At 51.0% G+C, this 19,441-nt stretch overlaps 1 protein-coding gene across 1 annotated transcript; it reads right to left on the bottom strand.

The window, feature by feature from the left end:
• Positions 1-220: 220 nt before the first annotated feature.
• KCNS2 (potassium voltage-gated channel modifier subfamily S member 2) lies at positions 221-1,710 on the bottom strand. Its single transcript, XM_047842895.1, has one exon. The coding sequence runs from the start codon at positions 1,708-1,710 to the stop codon at positions 277-279; it is 1,434 nt and encodes a 477-aa protein (XP_047698851.1). The 3' UTR covers positions 221-276.
• Between the last annotated feature and the right edge of the window lie 17,731 nt (positions 1,711-19,441).

The raw sequence follows: 19,441 nt of genomic DNA, 5'->3' as shown, positions 1-19,441 counted from the left end.
GTACTCATCTGGCAGAAGGGTGAACATTTTACGCCCACGATGCAAAGACCAGTGAGTGTCATTTCATTGAAGGGTGCAAAGGCATGGTGTCTGACACAACACCCTCTAAAAAGGATTCTAAATACTGTAAAAGCAACCTGGGGTGCACAACCCATGCATCTCTCCCCTTTGGGGCTGGGCATACTCCTTACGCCATAACTCTAAGGTGCCTGGACTGTGCCAGAGGCACCAGAGGCAGCTCAGCAACGTAGGTTTGAGGATGACAAGTCCTCTCGGCTAATGTAGGGAATCATTTAAACTTAGTTCACTTGGTGAGCTCCTGCTCATGTTCGTCAGGCTTGCCATGAGGGATTTAACTTTATGTGCATAGTAGTCCCTTAAATTGACAGAGGGAACCTCCTTCATTCCATCTCCGAAGTCACAGCTGCGCATGGCACTCTCAAGTTGCTTTTGGCGCCGATAAAAGTGGGAGAACTTGTTGAAGATCAAGGTGATGGGCAGTACCACCACCAGGATACCCGCCAAGATGCAGGCAGAGGCGGTCAGCTTCCCTGCGGTGGTTCCCGGGACCACATCCCCGTACCCCACAGTGGTCATACTGACGGTGGCCCACCACCAGCAGGCAGGGATGGTGGTCAGGCCCTCATTCTCCTCCTTTTCAATGGTGTAGGCCACTACAGAGAAGATGGAAATCCCCACAGAGAGATAGAGCAAAAGCAGCCCTACTTCTTTGTAGCTGTATTTCAGGGTGGCGCCCAGGGAGCGGAGGCCAGTGGAGTGTCTAGCCAGCTTTAAGATGCGGAAAATCCGCATCAGCCTCAGGACCTGGGCCACCCTGCCCAAGTTGGCCAGGGTAGGTGTGCTCTCTACCACCAGATTCACCACCAGAGTGATGTAAAAGGGTACAATGGACATGAGGTCAATAAGGTTTAGGGCATTCTTGAAAAATTTGAGGAAGTCAGGGGCCACGGCAAACCTGGCCACCAGCTCAAACGTGAACCAGGCGATACCAAAGTGCTCCACAATTTCGAACCTGGGGTCCTCTCCAGGGTTGCCCTGGCTGTCAGGTATTTGGAAGTCCGGCAGGCTATTTAGGCACATGGTGATGATGGACCCCAACACCACCAGGATGGACAAGATGCTGAAGACCCTGCTCAAGACCGAGTAGCCAGGGTTGTCCAGCGCCAGCCACAGCTGCCTGCGGAAGTTGCCCAGCGGCTGCCCATCAAACTTGGAGGCATCGTTGTAGAAGGCCAGGATCTCATCGAAGGAGGATGTGGTGCTCTCCTGGTCGCTCTGCTCATCCCACTTCTCCTGTTCGGGCTCCACTTTGCGGCCATGGTAGCTGTAGCTGCAGCAGGAGTCGATGAAGAACTCGTTTATGCCCCAGTACTCGATCTCCTGGCTAAAGGAGAAGACGCACAGCTCGGCCATGACGTGAAGCTTGCCAGTGTGGTAGAAATGCAGCACATAGGGGAAGAGCTCGGGGTTGCGGTCAAAGTAGAACTCACGCTGGACATCGTCGTAGTCATCACAGAGCTCCAGAATGGCCTCGCGCGAGTGGCAGAGCAGCAGGCGGCCCAGACGCGTCTCAGGAAAGCGCAGCAGGGTGTGCGAGCGCAGCCGCCTCTTGAAGCCTCCTACGTTGATGCGGATCTCTCCATCTTCGACGTTGGCCTCCGACACGTCCCACAGGCTCCGGCGGGTCATGCTGGAGACGCCCGGCCGCCCGTGCCACGCGGGGGCGCTACACCTGAAGGCGGAGGAAACGGCGTCCTGTGAGCGCGGGGTGCCCAAGACCACGGCTCCCCTCTCCTTTCTCCCCACCCCTCTCTGGCGAGCCCAGTCCTCCCCAGGCGGGCCTCTGGGGGCTGAAGGGCACTGGGATAGGGGGAAGGTTCCGTGGGGTTTGGCCCCCTCCCAAGGAAAGGTTTGGGAGGAGAAGGTCTGTTTTCAGTAGCATGGCTGCGCCTCCATCCCCACCCCGGGGGTCCTGTCGGTCGCTTTACGCTTGTGGGGGTCGCTCCCCCGCGGCTCAGAGAGCCCAGGGGGGCTGAAAGCTGACCTTGCCCGTGGGCAGGCCGAGGAGACACCCCCGCCCGCTCGCCGCAGACAGGCGGGACTGTACCTGGGATGCGCACGGGCAGGGCTGGGCCGAGGGTGGGGGACGCGCAGCTTCGGCAGGGGGGGCGGAGAAATTCACCGCTCGAGTCTGTAAACCCGGGCTGTGGGTAGGGGGCCAGCCTGGCGTCCCCTGCGTCCAGCCCTCACGACTGGAGCCCCCTAGCCCCCCGCCCCGGGCCTCCCCGCCCGCCTGGCGCGGTGCCCGGGAGCCGCGTGCGCCGCGCCTTACCCAGCGGAGCTGCCCAGGCTCGCCCTGCGCGTTCTGGAAGCGCTTACCTGCAAGCACCGGGGCCCGCGGCCGAGGCCGGCGGGAAACTTCCCCGACCTGCTTGTTAGCATCTCTGCGGCCGCCGCTGCCGGCTGGCTGTGCGTGTGCGCGCGGGTGCGAGTGTGTGTGCGCCTGTGTGTGCGCCCGGCGGGCCGGCGGGCGGGGTCCGCCAAGCGTCTCCTCCTGTCTCCGGCCGGAGATGCTGCCGCCTGCTCGCAGTTGCGGGAGGCTCACAGGTGGCTGCGTGGCCCCGACGCTTGCAGAGCCCCCCTCTCTCGATCCGCATGCCCCTCAGCGCCCGAGAGAGACAGCAGCCCGCGCCGCAGGCGCCGGCGGGAGCGGGAGCGGGAGCGGAGCCGGTGCGCCTCGGCTTGGCCCTGCGCTGGGGCGCAGAGCGGTGGTGCTGAACGGACAGCTCCACGCGCCCCACTCCGGGGCGCGGCCGCCGCCCCAGACTCCGGAGATGGAGCTGCCGCCGCCGCCTGAGCTTCTCGGCTCTCCTCCGGCGCGTCACCGCGACCCTTTTGCGCCCGAGGCTCGACGCAGGGCCGACACCTTTCCCATCCCTTGATGACAGCTATTACTGCCACGATCCCTCCTCCCAGGGCGCAGGCAGGGGACTGCCTACGGTGACCTTTCCCCACTGGGTGCTGGGCAAGAGCCCGGCCGAGGAAGGAGGGGTGGCTTGCGCGAGTCTGGGGGAAGGGCAGGGCTCCAGGGACCCCAGGTTTCCCCTTTTAGGGACCTGATGAAAAGTTTCCTGAAGCTGGGGGTGGGGGTTAGCGAAAGGCAACAGGAGGGAAGAAAAGGGGCAGGGAAGCCTGAGGTCAGCTCATCTTAGCTTGCCAGGGGTGGGAGCGCAGCCCCCACCTCTTGGGAGGGAGTCAAGGGGTTCTTTGGGGGAATTCTGTGTGGGTGCCGTGTGTGTACAGGCCAGTGGGGTGTGCAGGCTTTATAGGAGAGTAAGGATCTCTGTGTTTGTGTGCGTGTGTGTGTGTGTGTGTGGTCTGAGGACAGTATGACTTTTCAGTATCTGTGTGCGCAGTGTTGATAAAAATGGAACCTCTGAAGGGTGAGGAGATGTGCACAGTGTGCCAGAACAGGGGAACCTAAGGCATGTCAGTGTAGCGTGTCACAACGGGTGACTGTTAGCTCTGTGTACTGTGTGCTGTACACAGTGTAGTATTCAATGCGACTGTGACAGTGTCTGTGTGTAATAAAATAAGAACTGTGTGCCTACGGGCTCCGTGGGGACTGTGCAGGTCTGTGAGTCCAGTGCAGATGTGTTCAGTGTCTCTGTCCCCATTCCCCAGGAGACTTGTGGCCCAACTCTGAGCTCTCGGTCTCCCAAGATTGTTCCTTAAGTCACCGCCTGTTGGGCCTGAGTTGAGAAATAGACCCACAATCTCTGGGGAGCCCCCTCCCCTTGGTCTTTCAGCCCTTTCACAGACCCCATTTGCAAAGACTGGAGCACCTTGTGAGCTTAGCAGGGAGCTAGCGGGCTACAGGTCTTGGTCCGAAGTCCTGGGGAAAGCCCCTGCGGTGTGGCTCTGGACTCACAGGGCAGCCAGCACAGCCACAGTGGAAAGCACATCCCTTCTTTCTGTGGGTCTGGCAACGCTGTCCCAGTTAGACAGGTGCTCTGTGGAGCTCCAGTGCTTTGGGGCTCCCTGGAGGGCCTGGGAAAGACCCTTGAACTGGCTCTGTGCAGGGGTTCTTGGATCCAAGCCTGGCTTCACTTAGAGGAGACCATGCCTGTGCCAGCCATTTGCCTCAGGATATGTGGGGAGGTGGGTGTGTGCAGGTGTGTTGTCTGCTGAGAGGGCTCCACCCCCACCCCCATGTCACTGCAAGCACCTGCAAGTGCAGGGGTTTCCAGGGAAGCAGCACCTGTGGGAGGGGGATGAACAGGGTGGCGAGGGCCACATGAGCATCCCTTCTCTTGTGTCTGATGTTTTTAGAGAGGGGTGTGTGTGTGTGTGTGTGTGAGAGAGAGAGAGAGAGAGAGAGAGAGAGAGGTGGCAGAATCTGGCATTTGTCGTCTTTGTCTCCGTCCCTGTTTCTGTCAGGTCTGCATTTGGACTACGTGCACTTCATCTCCTACCTAGTTCTGTTGGACCCACCATTTGAAGTCTGTGGCTCCCTCCGCACCTGGCTGGGTTGCAGTCTGGAGGCCCCTGGGTGTCCTTTATCCCCATGGGAGTGCTGCTGAGAGTGTGCCAGCCCTTGCTGAGGGTGTGTGTGTGTCTGTAAGTACAGGCATAATCGCTGTGTTGCTGCCTCTTTCACTCTTCTTCAACCCCCTCCCACACCTTGGGGGTGGTGGCTGTGAGATCTCCCTGCTGCAGGTGCCCTTTGCAGCAGCACCTGTGGGGCTGGTTTTGTGGGCCCAGTGACTTGCTGTCTTGCCCTTCGCTGTCATCGTCGCCGTGTGCTGCCTGGCTGCTGGCTGCCCCAAAGCTTTCAGCCCCCCTTTTTGCTTCACCAGCACATGTCTGTATGGCTTCTGCTGCATGGCCACCATCCCCAGCCACTCCCATTCCCTTGGCCTCGCTCCTGACTCTTCTGGTTTAGCTCAGTGTATAAATCACCTTCTCCTGAAGAATTTGGAGGGCTCCCTCCCCCCACCAAAAAAATGCTTGGGTTTGATAACTCTGGGGTTCTCCTCCCTCCCCTGCTTTATGTATCTGCCTGCCTCCTTCTGTTCCTGTCTGTTTTTGTTCTTGCTCATTCCTTCTTCCTTTATGGTCGTGGGAGATTTTGCTCCACGGGCCCATAAAGACAGAGCCCCCTCTGCCTTCTGTTTCTCTTTGTTTCTCCCACACCCGCGACCACCCGGCCTGTGCTCTGCTCAGGCCCCCTGGGCTCTCACCCATCTCAGCTCTGAACCCTGCTCCCGCCAGCCCCCCTCCTCCTTCCTCTTTTCCATTCACCTTCCCTTCCTCCCTCTCTGCCACTCCCTTGTCCACTTCTGCAGCCCATGGAGCTATGCCAACATGCCCCCAGCTGCTTGGCAGCCCACCGTTCCTACTTGCCCTTTGTAAGCTTTGCCTGAAGTCAAGGACAAGCCCCCCCCGCCCACCTTTCCTTGAAGGGAAAATGAACTTAAGGGCTGCAAAGAGAAGCCCAAGTTTGGGGCATCTCAGTTATTTCTTGGAAAGGCTGAGGCAGAAGCTCTGTGTGTGACAGATGCCTTTGCAGAGGGTTAAGTGTATGTGACAGGCAGAGCCACTTGTTTATTTCCCAGTCACTGTGCTGAAGAGAAATGGAGCCATCTCGCTCCTTCTGTACCGGGGAAGCTGGCTGTGTTTATGGTTTATTTAGAGGTCTGAGCCCTGATCTTAAAATACAGCCGCCTGCTCCAGGCACACATCAAGGCCTACCCCCGCCCCCCAGCCCTGGCTGGCCCTGCCAGGGAGATCCTGAAGGGGTGGGGTGGGGGAGGTTGGGAAAGGCACCCTGGGAAGGGGGACAAAGGGACCCCCAGGCAGTGGCCCAGATCCCTGCACCTGGGTGACTATTATCTCTGCCTCCCCTGCCAGCAGCACTGATCTCTCAGTGAGCCCACACATCTCAGAGTCGGCTTTTTTCTCTGACAGGCGAGGGGGCTGCTCTGGCGGCTTGGCAGAGGGGGCTGGGCTGCCTGACCTACATTCCCCACTGCAGAGAGCTGAGTGCTCATGCCTGCCATCCCACTGGAGTGGACTATTCACCTGTGTCCATCCTGCCCCCTGCCAGCCACCCTTCCCAGTGTCTCTTAAAGACACAAACCAGGTCATGTCTTTCTTTTCTGAAAACCTTCCAGAGGCTCCCTAACAAACTGAAAACAAAAGCCACTTCCTGATCACAGTTCCAAGACCCTCCACGATGCACCCCTGCCCAGCTCACAGACTTCATCTCACCTGTCTCTTCTCTACCAATTATGCTCTAGCTACATGCCCCTTTGCTCCATCCACAGGGCCTTTGCACCTACTATTCTCTGCTCATCATGGCAGCTCGACAAGGCAGGTTTCCTGTAGCTCAGGTCTTGCGTTAAATGTCACCTCCTCAAAGGGGCCTAACCGCTCAATTTAAACTGGATCCCACATGGGGCACCTGGATTGTTCAGTTGGTTAAGCGTCCGACTTCGGCTCAGGTCATGATCTTGCGGTACATAAAGTTCGAGCTCTGAGTCAAGCTCTGTGCTAACAACGCAGAGCCTGGAGCCGTTTAGGGTTCTGTATCTCCCTCTCTCTCTGCCCCTCCCCCGCCCCTGCTCACACTCTGTCTCTCTCTCTTCTCAAAAATAAACATCAAAATAAATTTTAAACTGGATCCTGCAGTTTCTATTATTTCTCACACAGAACTTATAGTAAATAGTTATTGAACATGTGATTGAATGATGAATGAACGGGGCTGAGTCTTGACCCCACCTCCTCTTCCTCTGATGGATCAAGAAGGCAGTTGGAAAATGAGGAGTTGCTGTGCCTGGGGCTATGGCTTGGGGACCCCAGACTCTGGGGTGCTCTCCCAAGTAATTGGTTAGACTAATGGGTCTCATCCCTGGCTGCACATTAGAATCACTCAGGAGCTGTTGAAATAGTCAATGCCCCTGGATGCCTGGGGTCTCACCCTAGACCAATTAAATCAGAATCCCTGATGTAGGGCCAGGGAATCAGTGTTTTCTTAAAGTCCCTAAGTGATCGCAATATGGAGCCAAGATTGAAAGCTTGAGCCGCATGTCTTTGTGAACGTGAACACAGCGTGAACACAGAACTGTATGCCTATGTGCAGCTCAATGGTCAGCACCAAAGGCAGGGGCTGTATCTTGCTCAGCTTAGTAAACACTCACACCCACCCCAACTGTTAAGTTGTGCTTGCCCCAGTGGGTACCATAAATGCTGGTATAGGTGTGCCTCTCAGAATCATTTACTTTAATGATAATTTGTGATTAGGAATAGTCAAGGTTTCTTCCCTACCTCGGAAGAGGATGCATTCGTGAGTGAGCCTTTATTATGTGAACAGCGGTGATGGGGACTGGGAACCAGGGAGCCAGCAGGCCTGTCTAGGTGGATTTAGGGTAGAAAGGGCACAGAGAAGTGGCTAGGGGTGGAGGCAGACCAAAGAGAAGAGGGAAGCAGGAGGGGGAGGGGGCAGGTCCTGAGCTGGGCAATTGGCCTGAGCCTTGGGAAGGAGGGCACTGGGGAGGGAAGGAACGAGACATGTGGGAGATTAAGAGACAAAATGGGGGACAAAGGTTTTAAGTTTTGCTGCATTATGAATGCAATTCCTCATTAAGTGTTTTCTCAAGAGGCAACAGTAAATATTTCTATCACTTTTGTATTGTTTTTGGTTGCAGGACTGAATATATTATAGGTGGGTCCTTGCCTAGGCTGTTTGCTTTTATCCCCAGAGACCACCCTCCCCTCCTCCTACAGCCCTCCATCCCTAGGCACCCCTGGAGGTCGACAAGGGAAGGAAGGTTGTTTCTGAAGGGCTCCTCTTTGAGTTCCTTAGTAAAAAGAGATGTCCAGAGGTCCCACAGTTGGCAGGCATAGGAGTTGGGGCCTCAAGGTCCTGACTCTTGTGTCTCTCTCCGAGAGCCTTCTCCTTGGGAGGCCCTCCCTAGGAGCCCTGCTGGCTACTGCTCCATGCGGGCCCTTCCATGGATCTCCCAGAATATCCTGGGAAGAGGCTGAAATAATTAAGATAAAACTGATTAAATGCAGACTTAAGGTCACCGCAAGGGAAATTACTCAGAGGACAACATGTCACCCAGGTAGCAGCCCTCCCAGTCTCACCTTCACCTGCCTCTTGGGCTCTGTCTCCTCCCTACCCCAGGCCTTCCTGAAAGCTCACGGTGTGGAGTTTGAGCCACAGAGACCCAGGAGACCCCCCTCTCTCTGCCTCAGACATGTCATTTCTGTTGTCCCTCCTCTACTGACCCTTCTCTGGGTGACTGTCAGCTGGACTGAAGCCTCCAGTTCTCAGCCTGGCCCTAATCTCTGGGCCTATCAAGACACTAGATCAGGACAATCTGCCTTAAGGCCCTTACTTGTGGGAGTGGCATCTCAGCCCAGCAGGTGGCTGATGAAGATAAGATGGCAGAGAAATTGACGCTGAGGGTGAAGACAATGAGGGCAGCAGCAGAGGGAAGCCTGGCGGCTGGGGTATGTGCCCTGGAGGCAGGCTGCTTGTGTCCCAGTCCAGCTCTTCTTTCTCCATATGCCTGGTGAAACATTTGCCCCCTCCATGCTTTGAGGTCTTCATCTTGAAAACCTGTGACAGTCCCAAACTCACAAGGTTATCTCGAGAAGAAAAGGAGCATTAAAGAGCTATAGCAAGGCCTGGCACATAGCGAGTGCTTCAAATGTGAACCGTGACCAGTACTGATGGCTGAGCGCTTGTGATGTGATCTGCCTTGTGTTAAGTGGGGCGTTTAGACTCAAACATGGCTCTCTGGTCCCAGATATGCTCTCTTAACCATCTCAGGTAGGTGCAGACTTAGTCAGGGCAGGCTAATTGCTATAATGAATACCCCCCAGATGCCGATAGTTTAACATGATAAAAGGACCATTTCCTGCTTCAGTTATACTCCAACTGGGTGTTTGGGAGCGGCCTTCCTGGACTCAAGTGATCCCAGTCTCCTCCCTAGAGGAGCTTCCAGGACTTTGGGCCCCTTCCTTGGGATCCTCTGCATCAGGATGGCACACGAGCGAAGAGAACGTGGAGGATGGCACGAAATGTTTCCAGGGCCAGGTCTGGAAGTGGCTGACTGCGTTTCTGCCCATATTCCTTTAATAGGACTTAATCACATGGCCCCATGTAACTGGAGAGAGGGGAAGAGGAGGTTGTAGAAGAGAAATTAGCATTCTCTGTTGCCAATGCATGTGTAGAAGCTGGTAGACGTCCTGCATCCATTCTCCGGAGATAGGAAGAGAGAACACAGGAAGATGCCCCCTGGCTGTTTACCATGAGGTGGCTGAAGGTGTCCCAGCTGGAAGGGCTTTCCTCCAGGACACAGGCCCAGGGTGCCCTGTCTCTCTAGGAGTCCTGAGCCGGCACTGAGGAATGGTTTTGTCTCAGATAAGGCCTTATTCCCCTTTTTTCAGAACTTTTCCACACCACATATTTGAAGAAAGGTGTCAGTCCCAGTTCTTGGTTGGAATCAGCAGATAATTAGGCAGGAAAAGTGTGTAATAAAGGAGGTCACAAACTTCTAGGAGAGAAATGAGACTTGGAAGCTGCAGAAGCTAAAACCCCACCCCCTTCCTCCTGCTTTGATCTTCACTCCTTCCCTAGGCTGGGAACTTGGGAGAAATTACTCAGGGAAAGAGTCCCTTTCTGCCCTGGCCTGCATTTCATTTATCATGCCCACCCATCTACCCTGGGACACGTTCCCCGCTCCCCACACCTCCCTCAGCTCAGAGGTGATCAGAGCTGCTGCTCTCAGGCCCTCCCTCTTCCGTGAAAGTGACAGCCACCCAACTATCCATCTATCGCCCATCGATTGATCCATCTATCCACCCACTTCCCATCCCACACCCTGGATGCCTCTGTGGGCTCCTGTTTCTATGGTTACTCCAGGGCCTTAGTTTGCTTTGGGTTTGCTGAAAGATTCTCCTTTCTAGACTGTTCCCAAAGCAGCCTTACTGCCGGACTCAAACCCTTGATTGCTGGTAGGTTGTCCTGCTTCTCACAGCTCTGCCTACCTGCGGATCACACACTGCTTGCACATCGGTCCATCAGGGTGATCAGCTTCCTAGATTTAAAATAACAGCTTTCTAGTATTTGAACAGAGAGGTGATCTGGAAATACAACGTCTGGGAGGCTGCCACAGGAAAACAAGTGGAAGTTCCCAGAGATAGGTAGGGCCCCTTTGCGATAGTAACAAAAGCTAACATTTACTGGGCACTTACTATAAGCCAGGCACTGTTCTAAGGATTTCACGTCCATGAACTAGGTCAATTCTCACAACGACTCTGTGGGGCACGTATTAGGATTATCTGAGAGGAAACAGGCACAGAAATATTGAGTAGCATGTTCAAGGTTATAGAGCTAACCGACAACAGAGCTGCGATTTGGAGCAAGACAGTCTGACTCTAGAGATTTCTTCTTACACACTGCATTCGTGACCTCTCTACAGCCTTTCCTTCCTACTCCTGGATTCTGGAAGCTTCCCTGATTCATTTTTTTCAAGATAGGAAGTAGGTTTTGAACACCTCCCCACTACTCAGCTCTGCTCTGAGGGCAACGAATGCCCACATGCGAGAACTCCCCACCCCACTTTCCACCCGAGACCCACTCGACAGCAGCTTTCCGTTGCTCAGAAGACTGGGTGGGCCACAGCTGTTCTCATGAGGAGCTCTCTGACCCTCCCCACCCTCAGCTGGTCTGTCTGTGGGCTCTAGAGGTTTCCTCAGGTCATAGCCAAGTGGCAGCTTGTCCTCAGAGGCCTTCAGGAGGATGGGAAGATGCAATCCCATCAGAGAAACCCAGCTGAGGGAAGACACAAGATGTTCCCCACGAGTGACAAAAAACCAATTCACACTCTTTCCTGCAGCCAAAAAATTAAGCTAATTTTTCACTTCTCTGCTTACGTGCAACTCAACTAAACATAGGCATCTAAGAATGCAAACAATGACTAGATTTTCTTAATTTAGGGCAGTTTTAATTAAATCTTGCTAAGATGACAGAGGGTCTGGATATTTTTATCATGGTAGGAAGCAATGTGATTGGGAAGAGGTGGGGAACATGATGCTGGAAACACCTCCCTTGCCCATCTCCCATCCCGGACTGACCTTCCAGGCCCACCCCATTAAGCACAGCTCCTGAGAAAAGGTGCGGTCTTCTTGAAATTCTGGTTTCCTTTGCTCTTTTTTTTTTTTTTTTAACAGACTAGTTTCCTTACACCATGCTCTTTCTAACTAACTGGAGTAGAAAAATCCAAATGATTTGGGGGGAAAAAAGTTTATAAATTACAGAGTTATTTTTGAGAAAACGTTTGGACTTTTCTGAAGTTCATGGCATAAATATGAAGAAACCAAAAGTTTCTAAGGTAGAGTCTTCCAGTGCATACGGCTCACCCACATCCAGTGTTCCTCTCTCTCGGGCATATAGAAGGATGGCATTTCCCCATCCTCTCCAAGTTTGAAGGAATCACGTGACTTGTTCTGGCCAATGAGCTGTGTCTGGAGGTATTGCGTCCTATGTGGGCCAGAGCACTTGACTGCCGGTGTGAGAGGCTGCAGCTATTTCTTCCCTTGCTGTGAAAGTACATATTGCGATGACGATGCCTCAAGATCAAAGCAGCCTGGATCCTTGAGCACCTACATAGAGCACAGCCGCCCTGGATGCTCCTGGATTTGACGCAGACTCTTGTGTGTTTGAGGGATACATTTTAGTTGGGCTATATTCCTGAGCTTTGAGGAGAGTTGGCTGTTTCCCACAGCAGAATCTCTTCCATCCTGATTAATACAACATTTTTTTCTAATAATCGTTGTACAATAGCACCCCATTATTTTAATTATTTTAAATGAGACAATTTTGGAACTTCAAAAAATCATTGGTCCTACATAGTCTGGAATAGCCCATAGTCTGGGCTGAAGTTTACTTTTGCCAGATCTGAATAAGATTGCTGGAGAACATATTTAATTTATTTAAATAAAACGTATGTGTCAACAGGAGGCTTTCAAATTTACCAAAAGTCCAGGGTAAGGTTCAAAGCAGTCCCTCAGAATAAAAGTAGTCAGAATGGGAGGCATATTCATTTCTCAGAGAATTATGCGTATGGGCAGGTCCATGAGTGAAAACATTGACTTATAGAAGGGAACAGTAACTGAGTGGTTGAGAAGTCCTGAGAAGATGTCTGAAGAAGAATTTTAAGAAGTTTTTCCATGATGTGCTGCCCGACCAAGAAAACCCGTTAAGCTATATTAGTGAAGGTAATGCCAACAAGTATAATAAATACATGTATTATGTCTCAAGTATGATAGAAGTTTACTTCTTACATAAAGCCCAAAACACTTGTTCTAATTGGTGGATCACTCCAAGTGGTGAGTCGGGGAACTGGGCTCCTTCCCATAGTCAACACCACCTTCCAATGGTGCAGAGCTCATCTGCATTCAGCCGCAAGGCAAAGCAGGAGGGTGAGGATGAATGTGGGATGTTTTTACAGCCTAGACCTAGAGGTGGTGCACATCATAGCCACTGGTGTTTCATTGGTCAGAACCCAGTCACGTGACCCCTCCTCATCGCAAAGGAGGCTGGGAAATATTCTCTAGCTGTGCAGCCTGGAGGAAGAGGAATCAGGCTTATGAAGACTTGACTGGTTTATGTCACAAAAGGTCTTAATTCTCTCAAAGTTAGATTTGAGTATGCTTCGAAAATGCAATTCTATGTACAAAGAACCGTAAATGGACCAAACTGTGTGCAGGTTCCACTTGGGGGCCCTAAGCAGGCCCTAAAGGACAATATTCTGCTTCTTAGATTAAAATAATAATCATAGACCTGAGCCACAGATATACCTTCTGGGATTCCCAAATTGTTGAAATTTTAATACACAAGTGTAGGTGAGTCAGATACAAGCAGTGACAGCACAGGAAAGCCTGAGAGAAATGGTGGCACATACTCTGACATTAAAATTGCCATTTTCAAGAATTAAATGAATGCAGGGCCCTGGCAATTGGTTAAATGGAGGATGCCTACAAGAGCTCTCTCTGCCGATTGCAAGTTGGACATCAGCATTTAATCCAACCCTCATAGACCTCCTAGTGTCTTAAGACATAAGAGACTCTTGCATAAGGAGTGGAGAAGTTAATGCTAAACACAGTTAGACTAGTTCAAAGTTGTTGCCCTGCTCTAGCTGGGGTCAACTCCCCTGGAGCACGACCGCTACCGCGAGGCTTGCAGTCAGGTTGGCTTTGAACTGTTTATACAAGCTGACTGCTACTAGCAACATAAGAAGTTCGCAAAATGTTCTGTGCAAGGAACCAGAGAAAAGGGCCTTGAGTTGTGTTAGTGCTTCTCGGAAGGTTTCAAGGACGGCAAGCACTGAAGGCAGAGAGAAGACACTGTTAGATGAAGTACGAAACAGCAGAGATTGTTCGCAGCTCTCCAGCCACCAGGCGTCTGATTTAGTGGCCGACCACCTCACTGCCCCAATGCAAGTCAAGGGTAGAGTGGAGGGAAGCTAGGATTTATATGTTGAGTTCATAATTAGGAACCTACCAGCAGTGCAAATGTTTCCTATGCTGCATCCCCAGGGGAGCTGTGGAAGCTGGCTTGGATAATGAGAAGCACTTGGATCAATCCTTGTGGGAGAACGATCAGCAACTTTTAGTAAAAAGTGGCTGAGCAATTTGAGATCTGGTCTTAAACTTGGAGAGACTTCCTGAATTCCCTCTGTTTGAGATGCCTAATTGAGCCTGAGGAACAAAGAAAGGCAATATGGCGCTCTCTGGGAGCAAGATGAAATAATGGAATTCTAACTGGGGCAGTCGGGATAATTTGGGGGACCAGTGTGCCTCAACTTGAGAAGCAAGATGGATGGGAGAGCAGCTTCCCTAGTCCCACTCAAGAGACACCCAGATCCAGCCCAGGACTTAAGTTGAAGACAGTATCCCTGACTGTGCTCCCAGAGGGGTAACGTTGGTCACTTAGAAGCCATTTCTCAGGCCCCAGAATGAGTGAGACAGTGTCACCCTTAGGCTGCCCTGAACATCGGAATAAGTGACATGTGCATTTTATTTGCAGCAAGGAACAACATCGCAGCTTGTAACTCCGAGGAAACATGGTCGGTGGGGATTGCCAAGGGGCAGGGACTCTGGTGGAAAAGGCTGGGTGGGTGGGTTCAGATGTTAATGGTGCAACAGGAAGCAGTGGAGGCATGCTGCAGGGGTGACAAGCCCACCACCTTGCGTCTCTGTGCCTCCAAACTGCCTCCGGAAAGAGAAGAAAAGAGAATCTAGATTGAATGAGGGGATATGTTGAACATGGAGAGAGCACTCACTGGTCACAAGTTAATATGACATTTTGACTGTGACTGCGTACTTCTGGAAGGGAGTTATGCAATTGGTTTGTTGGTTCTGGAAAAGTTGGAGGATTTTATTGCATGGCCTTGAGAGGGAGTGGAGCACAGGTTGGTGGCTTCTCATACAAAGAGCAGCTAGAATAATGCAAAATCCTTGTGCCACCTTATTTAGAAAACCCATCCCCAAATCTCCATTATTCCTCAAAGATTTAAGAGTTGAAAGTCTATTTCTTTTGACAGTGAAAGACCTGAAAAGGCCATGAGGACCCTTAAATTTATGTGGGTAATACTTAAAAAGGCACGTCAAAATGAATGTGACTGATTGAAAATAAGCCTCATCTAAGTATTAACACCAATTGGCCAAACTTTTGGGGAGGGTGGTGGTGGATATTTGTTGGTACGTAATTCATTGTAATAATGAATTGCCGTTGTAAAGAGTATACCACTGGATATTAGGTTTTCTTTTTTTTTAATTTTTTTAATGTTTATTTATTTTTAAGAGAGAGAGAGAGAGAGAGAGAGAGAGAACAAGTGGGGGAGGGGCAGAGAGAGAGGGAGAACAGAATCTGAAGCAGGCTCCAGGCTCTGAGCTATCAGCGCAGAGCCCGATGTGGGGCTCCATCTCACAAGCCATGAGATCATGACCTGAGCCAAAGTCAGATGCTTAACCAACTGAGCCACCCAGGCGCCCCTGGACATTATGTTTTCTGTCATAGGACCTTCAGATGTACCAAAGCTCTTATTGATCTAAGGGTAAATGATTACATGAGAAGAAGCACTTAGAATCTGCTCCCCACCTTTTTACTTCCTCCTAGTGCCTGTACCATTTATGAATGGCTTTGTCTTAGTAAACATGTGAATATGTTGTGTATATGGAGAAGGAACTTATCAGAGGGCTGGTAGAAAAGAACACAGTGGGATCATATGGGCACATTTAAGATTACTAATTAAGTTATACACTGTCAGCAGAGAGAGAAATATAAATGGTGCAGGTGTTTCCATCAACCATATCATTCAATGAGCAACAATTTGATTATTTATCTATCCACTCGTTCACACCTGCATACCTAATTCTCAAAAGAGAGAAAGAAAGAAAGAAAGAAAGAAAGAAAGAAAGAAAGAAAGGCATTCAGAGTAGCCAAAATATGTCCTATCCCAGTTCTCTTTCCTTCATTTATTCAACAAATACTCATTAAGACTCCTGAGCAAGACAGATGAGTAAAGGAGTCAAGGGCAATAAGACCACACTGTAGATGAGGTCCACATGTTAGGGACACCTGGGGAATTCCCGATCCAAAAGGCAATCCCTATCTCTCTGTCCCATTATTTCTAGAAGGAGGGAGAAGTGAGAGGACACAGCTCACATGTCTCCACATGTGTTTTCACAGGGAAGGGAGGCAGATCCTTGGGATTTCAGCCACTCCTTGGCCTGTGCTCACTCCCAGCTCTGACTTATACAGAGCTTGAGTCAGAGATGGCCTTCTAAGATCTTCCAAAGCCATTTTTGCCAGCCGGGTTTTAATGCAATAACCACTGAGATATTCCATTATTCTCTAAATCAGTGGTTTTTAATTTCCCCCCTTTTCTAACAGCCCAGATCAGAAGTAATGTGGAAAAACTTAGGAAACACAAGTGCAGAGATAATGAGGCTGATTCAGTGGCCTTCTATCCCAACAAAATCTGATTCTTGGGCCTCTGACTTGGGTCAGTTCTTTCCTTCTGGATGTGTGGCACTCTCTGGCCAAGGAAGGGACCACTGAGGGTGTTTGAGAGACACAGGCTTTCCCTCCATCACCCAGCCCAGCCTAGAAGGCATTTGGCAGAGAAGGTGTAGGGGATTGTCCTGAGCTTGAAGACAGCTGTGAATGAGTCAGAAGGGACTTCAGGTCAGTACAAGGCCCCAGAGCCATGTTGACCATATTTTTCAAGCCTTAAAATTGAAACACATGGTTTGACACATGAGTTACAATAGGACAGAAAGTCTGGAATTAGAAAATTCACATTGCAGGGTGGTATTACTGAGTCCAAAGTGGGATTGGGAGGTTTGCCGTAGGTTGACCTGATGATCCATATGTCAAACTCCCAGCATCTGCTTACATGAAGTGACATGCACAGGGCCTTTGTTGGCTGGAGAGCATGGCGGGAAGGGTGGCCATTGCCTTCGGAAGGGAGAGGGAGAGACTGGATGGAAGGAATGGCAGAGTGTCATAGAACATGCAGACAAGGGGGCTTAGAAAGTAAGCCAGAGGGGCTGTTTTCATGAGGAAGTTGAGGACAGTCTGGGTACAAACAAAACTGCTTTGGGGCTCACTCACAAAACATGAGAGACGCTGTTTTTCTCACGTGCATGGAGCCCAGCACTGCCCTTGCATCTTGCGGGATGGTGATTCTAGATGCCCCAAGAGATGGTGCCTCCCTCTCACCCAAAATAGGATTTTCCCAGGGGCACCATTAGCAGTGGATTCCCAGAAAGCTTCAGGTGAGTGAATGAAAACATGAGGCTTCATAGACAATTTAGGGATGAGAGGTCCTGAGAGAGAAGATAAGGCGAGTGGAGGGATTCTAGGTCACTGATTATGAGGCTTAAAGAAAGCTGGTAACATTATAGAAAAAAGTTGAAGACCACAGACCAGGGGACATTTTCTTTCAAACTCAATCTTGGGTCATATAGTGGGAGACATAGTTGGATAATAAGATAAAGAATCTGAATTTGGGACTGGTCTGGAAAAATTGCCAAAGCAGTATCAGATTAACTTGATTGAGGGTTTCATTTGATTACATCCCTAAACTCTGGTTACATGCGCTTATTTATCCAGACTATTGTTTCAGCAGAAAGGGAACCCACGGTCAACTTTATAAAACCAGAAGAAGCATTGCCAGCCAGCCTCTGGCTCTAGATGTGTGTGTGTGTGTGTGTGTGTGTGTGTGTGTGTGTGATCTAACTTTTGAAAAGGGTTGTGTCAGTGAGACCTATTTAGAATACAAATGATTGCTCAAACTCTCTTAAAGGCTTTAAGAATATATTTTAATCATTGAATCTGCCCCTAAGCCCAGCAGAGTTATTCATGAATAAATTGTTGTGCATTTGAGTCAACAGGAATTGGGCAGACATACTGAATTAATGGACCCTTCTCTTCTTCTGGTCCTTTTCATGGCTGGGGCGAGGTGCATTTCTTCTACCTCTGTGAAATGCAGATGGAGTATTGTTTTCCCTAAATTGATCTGTTCTACATCACTGAATTGCAGCTATTTGCATTTTTATGCCAGAATCAAATCTAGCTCATTATTATTGTTGTGGAAAATAATTATAATCCTTTAATTGTCAAGGCACTTGACAATTTAAAAAAAATATTCACAAATGTTACTTAATTCCATCCTCACTCTAACACGGAGGAGTAAGCAGAGTAGGACTTATCAAATGTACCTCCAGCTCCAAACTGCTCCTCTTTTCCAGATGGTACAGTGAAGTTCTTAATGGTTAGGTGACTTGCCCACAGCCACAAGGATAGAAACTGTGGAAGCAGGAAGAGAACCCAGCGTGAGTGGCTCGGCCAGTCCTGAGCTCGGGTCTCTTCGAGTCCTGTCTTCAAAGTCCGTTAAGGGGTTTGATCATCTTTGCCTTGCAGGCTCACTGTGGGTGATGGGTGTGTGGGGCCTGACATAGGCGAGTAGTTGGTTGCCCCCGTCCTCCTTCCACCTCCGAGGGATTGCGGGGATTGCCGTCTGGAGGTTCTGCATCCACCAGGGCTGAGATGTGAGGGCATAAAATTTACCTTTCCACCAGCCTGGAGGCTAAGGGGCCAGCAATCATACCACACAGCATGCACGCACACATACACATGCACATGTGTGGCCTCCTCTTCCATGCTGGACTCCAGGGCTGGAACCAAACTTTGCTATCAGTGGTCCAACCCCTTCTTTTATGGAAGGGGAGTTCTACACTGAATTCTGGACTTCAGCTACGCGGGAGGCGTTTGCATTCATTTGTGGCAGGACAGCTATATACACCATGCCTTATTTACCTCATCGGGGGTCAGAGGTCCCCCACCTGGTTTCAGTGAGGAACCACATTCAGGTGCAAGTAACAGAAGACTCAGCTGGAGCCATTTTCACAAACAACCTGCAGGAAGCTGTCTGGAGGCCCCAGTTCACTGTTCACCGGCGCTGGCTTCTGAGTGATTGTTTCTGTCTCTTCCTCATGCTGTTACCTGAGGGCCTCAAGAAGATGGTTGTACCTCCCAGCATGTGTCCACATATCAGCCAGGAAGAAGGAAAGAGGACGGGACATTAGTAACAAACTTCTCCTTAATCTCATTGGCCTATGCTGTGAGTCTGCCAGAAGGCTTCTCTGTCTGTCGGAGCCTGCTCGCCTGAGCACGGAACAGGTCAGGGGGACACCTGACCAGCCCTGACCCTCTCCCCAGGGGCAGCTGTCAGCCAACCGATAACTGGTAGGTACTGGCAGATCAATACCCCAGCTCCTTTGCCCCCATGGGGGTGGCGATTCTAAAACGTCTTTATTCTGCACTGTCTCCAAGAGTGCCCAGCGGGGGATTAAGCTTCAGTTTTGCTTAATATTACATCTCTCCTTGCCTCCCTTTCCTTCCTGGCACTGGCCTCCTGTCTCCCAATTAAACTACTTGCACTAGAATCATCCTCTCAGGGTCTGCTTTTGCAGGGGAAACCAAACTAAGGTGATGGGGAACCCCACGATCAGAGAACTTAAGCAGATTTTCCAGGGTTGCCAATAATAAGTAGGTATCCAGGATTCAGATCCAGAACGTACAGATTCAAAGGCCGACTTCTTAACTCCTATCCTGAACTGTGAGTATCTGAAGGCCCCTGGCGTCAAGGGGGAACTGCAGCCAGACAGGGCCTACCTTCAAGCGGGGGGGGGGGGACGGACGGGGGGGGGGGGACTGTGAGTGTGGGTGGAGCTGGGGAAGCATTTGGCTGCCCTGGGCTTCCCCCAAGTGTCAGCAGCTGTGGCAACAGCTGGGGGACAGGCTGATCACTCAGTTTTGAATTCTCCTTCGCAA

This window comes from Prionailurus viverrinus, chromosome F2 (genome assembly GCF_022837055.1).
Source record: "Prionailurus viverrinus isolate Anna chromosome F2, UM_Priviv_1.0, whole genome shotgun sequence".
In the NCBI taxonomy this organism is placed as follows: Eukaryota; Metazoa; Chordata; class Mammalia; order Carnivora; family Felidae; genus Prionailurus; species Prionailurus viverrinus.
This window is presented reverse-complemented; position numbering and strand designations above follow the sequence as displayed.